At 41.3% G+C, this 10,199-nt stretch overlaps 1 protein-coding gene across 1 annotated transcript in view; it reads right to left on the bottom strand.

The window, feature by feature from the left end:
• Positions 1-288: 288 nt before the first annotated feature.
• Positions 289-10,199, bottom strand: part of LOC117354848 (collagen alpha-1(IX) chain-like) — an 89,087-nt gene continuing 79,176 nt past the window's right edge. Inside the window, exons 18-20 of the mRNA XM_033932815.1 lie at positions 9,483-9,573; positions 9,186-9,263; positions 289-608 (exon numbers count right to left, since the gene is read on the bottom strand). Of these exons, the coding sequence (XP_033788706.1) occupies positions 430-608; positions 9,186-9,263; positions 9,483-9,573 (348 nt within the window). The 3' untranslated portion in view covers positions 289-429. The remainder of the gene's footprint in view (positions 609-9,185; positions 9,264-9,482; positions 9,574-10,199) is intronic.

Below are 10,199 nucleotides of genomic sequence, written 5' to 3'. Positions count from 1 at the left end.
GCTGGACAGTTAAAAGCTCCATGGAGCACTGATGATTTCTTGTGTCTGAACAGCATTCCATATGTCTTGTAGAGTTAATCGAATGTTTAGTAGGTGGTGTAGTAGTATGAAGCCCAGCTAGAAGAGGTAGGCATTGTTCAGTTATCACATCAAGAACAGAGAAGGAATGGGCATGGATTTAAAGAAATATTTAAAAGAAACCACAATACTTAAGACGATTATTTAGCTTTTTTTAAATTTATTTTGTTGTTTGCTTGTTTATTTTTATTATTATTTTTTACAGAGGGAAGGGTGTAGCAGGAGTTTCAGTTTCTGGAGGATGCATCTTTTCATGCTGCTATTTTCACCTTCCAGTGGGATGATTACATTAATCTATATCAGTATTTCTGATCTGTTCTTTTCCAAGTTTGGTCCATACAAATAACCTCTTTAGGAGTCTCTGTTCACCCTTAGGCTGGCAGCATGGATGCTACAGTCCCCTGCTTCACAATATCCACGGACACCTGCTGGACCAGGCATTCCTGGTCTACCCATGGGACCACTGTACCCAGGTGGGCCTTGCGGACCTGGCAATCCATCCTTGGTGACAACTGCATGTCCAGGAAATCCTAGAGAAGAAAGTAAGAGGGGCATAATCAAAAGAAACATCTAAGTCCGTTTTGGGCCTAAGTCGCCCAAAGTCAGACACGAGGTCAGAAAAGGTCCATTTTCGAAAAATATGTCCAATATATATATAATTTTTTAAATCATCCAACTGTACGTACAGCCGTCTGATCGCCCAGACCGCTAAGCCGTCTATACCCCATTTTAGACCAAAAATTTGTCCAAGTCACAAATGCCTAGAAAAATACCTTTTGGACGCAGGAAGGGCCAGAAATGTGATGGACTAGACACCCAGACATGGCACCAGAGTAGTGGGTACCTTACAGGGTACTGCTATGAATGTCACAAAAAGGGTCCCACATAAACATCTCACTACAGCTCCCTTATAGGTCATGGTGAGCCCCCCAAAACACCCCCAGAATCTACTAGACCCACCTACCCACCCAATAGCCCTTATGGCTGCAGGAGCCACTTATATGGCGGTACAAAAGGGTTTGGGTTTTTTTTTTGGGGGGGTGCACATGTTTTACCATGAATGCAGTGATTAGAGTGGCTTATGGGCCTGGGTCCTCCTCTCCATAGTTCACTAACCCATCCCCAAGACCACTTAAGCCACCTCTGTGCAGCTCTACTAGGCTCTACTATGCCAAACTGCCAGGTGCTAATGTTCTGGAGGCAGATATGTAAAGTTGTTATGATTTTATGGGGGTAGGAAGGTTGTCAGTAATCACTGGGGCAGTGTGTGGGGGTCTGTACTTTGTGTCTGCATTGCTTATCAGGTCACTTTGGATACCTTCCTTTGACTTAGACCTGGCTAGCCTAAATCACAACATCCAGGTTTCGTCTAGGCAGTGTTGTAAAACTTTAGGTTATACATAAAGTACAACCAAGTCTAGGACGACCCACATCCCACCCAACTCCCACCTTCGACACTCCTGACATGCCCCTTTTAGCTCTGGTCGTTCAGCAGCACTGTGTAGGCCTAGGTCGTTTTTTAAATATGTCTAAAACCGGGTTCGATTATCAGCACTTGGACGACCTGTCTCACTGATCGTCTAAGTGCCAATTTAGGCCAGTTTTTAGAAGTATTTCGGTTTCGATTATGAGCCCCAAAATGTTTAATAAAGGAGACACAACTTAAGGAAATAGGGAGTGGAATGAGAACCTTCCATTCTCAAAGCTCAAAAAAGCATTTTTTCCAAGTTTATTATTATTAGAATTTGATTCAATTGCTTATCCAAGATTCTAAGCTCTTTATGACAGTCCAATATTTACACTGTTGTTTGTCAGTTTGCACATGACTTACAGAATAGTATGTTATATACAACATTACCGCATTTAGGTGCATCCCTTTACACCCAGCATAGACATGGCCTAGGTGGGCATGCCCATATGTAGGTACTAAATCACCTAGGGTTAGCCAGTATAGAAATTTAAAAATAAATAATAAAAAATAAATAGATGCTGACTTATGCTAGTATTCTGTAACAGAATTTGGGTATCCAGATGCCTTGATGCCATTATAGAATTAGCACTCAGTACGCTGCATCTAGGCGCCAAAACTGCTGCATCAAGTTATAGAATTGCGCCTCTATGCAGGTCATCAATGATATTCAGCAGTAGTGCAGTACAAGAGAGATAAATACAGCAGTGGCCTGCCTGAGGGAGGATGTGATTTGGTGTCAGAGAAGTGAGCATGGGGTGATCTTACTGGGAGAGGCTGCAGTGTGGAAGAGAGCGCAATGGCAGTCTGCCCAGCAGAAGTTGTATTCACCTGCCAGTTTTTTATGAGCTCTTTCAGCTAGTGTATGTAGAAAAGCTAGGATCTGTCAGTATGACAGAAAGAAATAGTACTATTTTTTGCACCAAAAATTTGATGGGCTAATTTTCAGTGGCAACAGCTATTGCATTAAATGGTGCATACATGTAGGCACTAACATTATAGAATAAATAGCAAAAAGTTAAACAGGGATACTCCTGTATCTGTTGCTAATCAATTGAGGCTATATTGCTCACAAAAGCACTAATGTCCCTACATATTAGCAGGTCAGGTTGTGTGAAACCAGGGAACATGTTTTCTTCATGGTAGAACCTGTTTATGGAACATTCTTTCTACAGAATTGCAAAGTGGATGGGATGACTGCCCTACGAGGAAAGGCTAAAGCAGCTAGAGTTCTTCAGCTTGGAAAAGAGACGGGGGTGATATGATAGGGGTCTGTAGAATACTGAATGAAGTGAAATGGGTAGACGTGAATCGCTTGTTTACTCTTTCCAAAAATACTAGGACTAGGGGGAATGCAATGAAGCTACTAAGTAAATTTAAAACAAACCAGAGAAAATATTTCTTCACTCAATGTGTAAATTGACCTCTAGAATCCGTTGCTGGAGAATGAGGTAAAAGTAGTTAGCTTAGCAGGGTTTAAGAAAAGATTTGTATCATTTCCTAAATGAAAAGTCCATTATTAAGATGGGCTTGGGAAAATCCACTTTCTAGGATAAGCAGCATAAAATCTGTTTTACTTTTTTGGGATCTTGCCAGGTACATGTGACATGGATCGGCTACTGTTGCAAACAGGATACTGGGCTTGATGGACCTTCGATCTGTTCCATTATGACAATCTTATGTGACTGATAACCAACATTTCAGAATTCAGGAAACAATTCAAAGCTTTTCTGTTTAGACAGGTGTACACCGAGTTGTGATGACTGTTTGCAGCTGTTATTAAATGTAATATAACATGCATCGACTGCAGTATGATGAGCACCAATTGTAGTGTGGAGAATATAATACATTGAGGGCATTGTATGTTGTAATGCTTTTCATTGTGATTTTTTTTTTGAATGATTATTGACCCCCTTTTACAAAGCTGTGATAGCAATTCTCCCATGGCAAATGCATCAAAGTCTGTAGGAATTGAATGTGCTTTAGTGCATTTTTCAAAGGGGAAATGCTACTGCGGCTTTGTAAAACAAGCTCTATGTATGGTATTTGTAAGCCGCACTGAACCTTGGAAATAGCAGGATAGTAACATTAAAAAAAAAAATAAAGCATCATGATTTTTGATGATATATAACATGGTTTTATCATAGGAATATTGTGTCAACAAATTTGTTTGATTTCTTTGACTGAATGGCTAGAGAACTGAACCAAGACCATGCATTAGATGTTGCCTATTTGGATTTCAGCCAAGCCTTTGACACAGGTCCTTGAAGGAGGCTCATGAACAAATTGAGCTAAAATTAGAACCCAAAATGGTGAGCTGAACTAGAAACTGGTTGACTGTCAGACGACAAAGGATGGTAATGAATATAATTCATTCAGAGGAAAGAAAGATGAGTAGTGGAGTGTCTTAAGGATCAGTATTGGGGTCAATATATTTGTGAGTGACAATGCCAAATGGTTAGAAGAAAATTTGCCTTTTTATGGATGACACAAAGATTTGCAACAGAGTATCAAGTTTATTGAGATTTGAAATTTTGATTTAAACGCAATATCATGTATTTTCAATGCGTATAACAATAATAATTTGGGGGGGGGGAAATAAAACAGTTTAAAACCATATACATACAATTTTATCCATAGTTACATTAAAGATACGAAAAAATTAGAGGTTAAATTACATTTGATTTAAAATAAACAATTAAAATAGAATAACAATTAGGGAAGAACAATTTTTTATGAAGACTTAGTCTAAGAGTAATTGTTAAGGTGAGACCTGATCTAAAAGTAAATAGGAGAATCAAAAGGATTGTCTGATCTAAGATTCATAAGCATCTTTATAAAGATAGCTTTTTAGCTTACTTTTAAATTTTTCTAGGGAGGTTTCAGCGCGCAAATAGATTGGAAGTTTGTTCCAAAGCTGAGGTCTGAAAATAGAAAAGGTTATGGTTCTTCTGGTGCCAATTACTTTCAATGATGGAATGGTCAACAAATACTGATCTGTTGATCTAAGAGATCTAACTGGGGAGTAGGGTATTAAATATCGATATAAGAATATTGGAGTATTAGTTTTCTGAATTTTGAATGTTAACAATGCGATTTTATATGTTATTCTATGTGAAATAGGTAGCCAGTGTGCTTCTTGCAAAAGAGGAGTGACGTGATCATATTTTTTAGAGTTAGTAATAATTTTTATTGCTGTGTTTTGTATAATTTGAAGTCTTCGTATTTCTTTCTGTGTTATGCCTTGGTATAATGTATTACAATAATCTAGCTTAGAAATTATCAAAGAGTGAATTAGGACATTTAAGAGCTTTTGGTTCTAAGACTTTGGCTAAGGATCTGATGAGGCGTAGTTTATAGAAACAACTTTTAACTACAGAACTGATCTGATCATGATATGATAGTTCATGGTCCAATAATATTCCCAATATTTTTGTCGTTGTCACTTTTTGTAGTGGAAAATTGTAGACACTGGAGGGAATGGACAACATGAGAAGTGATCTAAAAAGATCACTAGAAGAATGGTCTAATGTTTGGCAGTTAAAATTGAATGCAAAGAAGTGCAGAATGATGCACCTGGAGTGTAGAAACCAAAAAGAGTTGTATTTGCTAGAGGGAGAGAGGCTAAAAACCACAGACCAAGAGAAGGACCTTGAGGTGTCAGAAGATCAATATGACAAGGTGGTTGCCACAGCCAGATGGATACTAAGCTGCATAGAGAGGGGCATAGCCAGTAAAAGAAAGTGTTTATTGACCCTGTACAAGTCGATGAGGCCACATTTGGAGTATTGTGTTCAATTTTGAAACAGTATTTCACTAAGGACATCAAAAGACTGGAGACAATTCAGAGGAAGGTGACAAAAACAATGTGAGTCCTATGCCAAAAGACATATGATAAGAGACTTGAAGACCTGAATATGCATACCACTGAGGGAAGGTGGGATAAAGGGGATATGATACAGACTAGAGAATGACATGGTGACTGTTTCCCATGGGTAGCAGCATGTAATCCACAGGAATGGGGGAAGAAATTGTCTGGTTGCTGCCCATAGAACGGTGAACGGTCTTATCCCTGCAGTAAAGGATCTGCCACAAGTTGCCTCCCTTCCCACCCCTCTTGGTCAGCAGCCCCCCTCACGATTATGGGTGCAGTAGCAGTTCCCCCTTGCGAGTCCAGCAGCCTCCCTCCCTCCCTATTGCAAGTCCAACAGCCCTTTCACCCTCCCTCCCTGGCTTCCCAAAAGGCGATGGCAAAAAAACAAAGCAAAACACAACAAAACCATGACTCTCTTGGGTTGGCCCCTTTGCATCTCCCAGGGTGGGCCTATCAGCCATTGGAAACTTCCTGCAAGCAGCACTGCTCCGAGAACCTTCTTGCCACTGAGTCCCTCTTTCTGATGTAATTTACGGTGAAGGAGGAAAAGGTTTGGGAGGGGTTTGCTTGGGCTGCTGGATGGCTGGTGCTGAAGGGAAGGGAGACAGTTGCTAGATCTGGTGTGGAGATTGGGGGGGAGAAGGGAAACAGGTGCTGGGCCCATGTGGTGGGTAGAGTGGAGCTGGAGGGAAGGGAGAGGTACCAGATCCACACCTGGGTGCTGAAGGGAGGGTGGACCCATGGGAAGGGGACTAGGAGGAAGGGAGAGGTGCAAGACCTGAGGGAGGAAGAAAGAGAAGGAAAGAGAAATGCTGAACCAAGGGGATGAAGGAAGAGTGAGTGAAATATTGAACATAGTGGAAGGAGGGAGGAAAGAGAGAGTGTGAGAGACACATTGGTATAAGGGAGTAAGAGAGAGGAGAAGCTGGACACAAGGAGATATACAAAAAGAGGGGAGATGGTGGGCATGAAATGCTTCAAAGTTATAGTAAAAACTAGTCTTTAAGCCCGTTACATTAACGGATGCTAGAACATATGTGTGTGTGTGTCTGTCTTTATTTCTTTCTCTCTCTCTCCTTAGCCGCTTTCTTTCTTTCTGCCTTTATTTTTCCTTGGCTGTCCTCTGTTCCTTTTTCTTCACCCCCCCTGTCCATCAGCATCTCTTTCCTTCTCCCCCTGTCCAGCAGTAGGCATCCCTTCCTTTTTTATCCCCCCTCCTCCTTCTTATCCCTATGATACTCTTACCTTGCTCTGTCCCTGATCAGAGGTTCCCGACAGCTGCCCAGTTGCACCCATTGGAAAAGTTCCCACTGCCGCATCCCGCACCCCTCCTGACGCGGCTCCCGCTGTCCTTTCTGTCTGTCTGTGTCCCTGGCCCCCTTTGCCTGTCTGTCTTTCTGTGTATCTCCCTGCCCCTGTGTCTTTCTTCTTTCTCCCTCTGTCTGTCTGTCCAAAGCAGCATTCCATCCCCCTCCATTTCCCTCCCCCCACACCAGTTCCCTGTGCACCTGCCCCTGTGTCTTTCTTATTTTCTTTGTGTTTCCCTTCCTCTCTCTGTCTGTCCAAAGCAGCATTCCCTCCCCCTCCATTTCCCTCCCCCCCACCAGTTCCCTGTGCAGCAGCATTAGCGTTTCCTCTAACCCCCCCTTTCCCTTCCCGCAGACCGGACTACAAACGTGGTGATTACAGCAGCGCTTGCATCAGTCTCCACACGCTGTTTCGGGTCCTTCTACTGCCCTGATTTACTCTGGCACGTCCCTGATGACATCATCAGAGACGCGGCAGAGCAAATCAGGGCAGTAGAAGGGCCCGATGCAGCGAGTGAAGACTGATGCACACGCTGCTGGAATCGCCATTCGGGCCCGCAGGAAGAGAAGGGGGTGGGTGTCAAAGGAAGAACGGAGATCGTCGTCTGGCTGCGGTAGGGCTTGTGTATAGCAGGGAGGATGTGACGTATTAAGCGAGCAGGTGGTGACGTAAAACCCGCGCATGCGCACTCGTGTTTTCGCGACAGATCAGGGAACACGTTTTTTTAGTATGCATGTGCAGCCTATCATTTTATTATATTAGATAATATGGCTTGGTTAAGCATTACTGGCAAATGCTAAATTTAATAAATAGCTGCTACATCCTGTAAGATTTGGAAATAGAGCAAGTCATTGTGTCCTAAGTGAACATGTTACCCCTTCTATTGCTGACAGGGGTGAAACCAATAGCATATGATAATTAAGTCATTATTGTTGCTAGGGAAAATTACTAATAAAATAAATCATGTGAACACAACTAGTCAAAAGAACATTGCTGGAGTATGCAATTTATCATTGAACCTTAATGAAGCAATTGTAGTTCAATTGGAAGATATACCAACTATGTACATTTAACCAAGTTGAGCTCCAAATTGGTTGATGACCCAGTATATAAAACTAAATTTTAGTTTAGTTTAGTTAATCATTTCCTTAAGTGATGTGATAAACCCAATAAAATGGCCTGTCACTTGTAATTTGGGGAGATTCTTGGTTGGTTCAGAATACCAGGAATGATTAAGAAGGGGATCACGATCAGATCGGAGAAGGTTAGCATGCTGCTGTACCGGGCCATGGTACGCCCCCAAATGGAATACTGCGTTCAGCACTGGTCGCCGTATATGAAAAAGAACACGGTACTACTCGATAGGGTCCAGAGAAGAGCAACTAAAATGGTTAAGGGGCTGGAGGAGTTGCCGTAGAGTGAGATTAGAGAAAGTCGGCCTCTTCTCCCTTGAAAAGAGGAGACTGAGAGGGGACATGATTGAAATGTTCAAGATAATGAAGGGAATAGACTTAGTAGATAAAGACAGGTTGTTCACCCTCTCCAAGGTAGGGAGAATGAGAGGGCACTCTCTAAAGTTAAAAGGAGATAGATTCCGTACAAACATAAGGAAGTTCTTCACCCAGAGAGTGGTAGAAAACTGGAACACTCTTCCGGAGGCTGTTATTGGGGAAAACACCTTCCAGGGATTCAAGTCAAAGTTAGACAAGTTCCTGCTGAACCAGAATGTACGCAGATAAGGCTAAACTCAGGGCACTAGTCTTTGACCTAAGGGCTGCCACAGGAGCGGACTGCTGGGCATGATGGACCACTGGTCTGACCCAGCAGCGGCAATTCTTATGTTCTTTTGTTCCCTACTAGTTAGTAGGATACCAAGAACTCCCAAGGCTTTGAATGTTTAAACTATACTTTTGTGTCTGGTAATTATTTCCTTGGCCTCCTCCAGAGATGGAAGAAAGGGCTGGGGGGTATGAAACCTGTTAATGTAGTTACAGTATTCAGAGGAAATCATAACATCTAATTTGTTGGTCCAAGTAAGTACACTTTTGAGGCTATTTATAAAGAAACATATGCACTTATGCGTCTTTTATAAAATACCCTCTCAAAACCTACATAATCAAGGCTAAAATACATCTACACCTTGAATTTGTGGCTCTGGCAATGTTATAACCAAACTATGCCTCCAAACACACCTACATTCTAGTTATTGTGCATACTTCCATGCACACAACCCATGGTGCAATCTTATGAGATATTTTACACGTGGGGTTATATGCAAAAAATCTTTTATAAAATTACCTCCTTATGCATGCAGACTTTCAACCAATGGCTATAGAAACTGCAAAGATAGAAGAACATCCAGTGCAGCCCTGCACATTTCATCAGAATGCACTCTTGATGAATTTCAGACACCAAATATTGTGGAACAAGCCATTATTAGAAAGAGTTCAGCATTACCTCTTGGCCCTTGATATCCATCTGGTCCAGGAAGTCCAACACCTTTACCTCCTTTCTCTCCTTTCTGACCTCTGTCCCCTAGACAGCACCAAACATACCAAGAAAAAGGAATATATCAAGTATTTAATTGAACTGGATAACTGCTGCATAACTAGCGTCATATATAGAACTTATATGACTGTATTTGGGAACATGATAGAAAACAAATTAATTAATTAAAAAATACATGTCTAAAATATAGTGACTTTACTCATGTTTTCCCAGAGAAGGTCACAGATAGGGACAATATGCTCTTACCTTTTTCCCCAATACCTCCTTTTGGTCCAGGGACTCCAACAGGCCCTCTTGGGCCAGGTTGTCCCTGCATTCCAGCAAGTCCTGGTTTACCCTATAAAAAGTTATATCATTAGTTTTCTTTAAGATTCAACTACAATAGCTGCCTATACTGTATGTATTGCCATTAATAAATCTACACAGCTGTCAAAGAAAGCTACAACGGGGACAAAACAGATACAGCCACAGGAAACTATATAGTTTACTCTGTTTTTTCTGCTTTCCTTATAAAACTTATATACTCTCTTCTTGGCAACAAAATGCCATTCAAGATGCTGAACAATACAATGAAATAATAAAAGTACATATAAAACAAATAAAATCTAAGAAACAAATGAGTTTTCAGTGTCTTTCTAAAAGCCAATGGTATTTTCCTAATCTCAGATGATAGCCTATTCTATTCTTCAATAGCCCATTATCAGAAAGCCTTCATTCACCATCTTTTCCTATATAAAACTGACTTATTTGCAAATACCAAATGGTTCTGATCCTTAGACCGTAATCTATGATTCCATTAAGCTCAGAAGAGTCTTTGGGTCATCACATGAATACTACACATTCAGTGCAGCACAAGAACGTAGTAGATGACAACAGAAAAATTATCAATATGTTTGCCCACTTATTCTCATCCACACTACATGGACATATCCTAGCTGCCAGACACAGGATATGGCTGTTTGT

The sequence above is a fragment of the Geotrypetes seraphini genome, chromosome 2 (genome assembly GCF_902459505.1).
Source record: "Geotrypetes seraphini chromosome 2, aGeoSer1.1, whole genome shotgun sequence".
Classification (NCBI taxonomy): Eukaryota; Metazoa; Chordata; class Amphibia; order Gymnophiona; family Dermophiidae; genus Geotrypetes; species Geotrypetes seraphini.
Note: the sequence above shows the minus strand (reverse complement) of the source record. Positions and strands in the feature narration are given on the sequence as shown.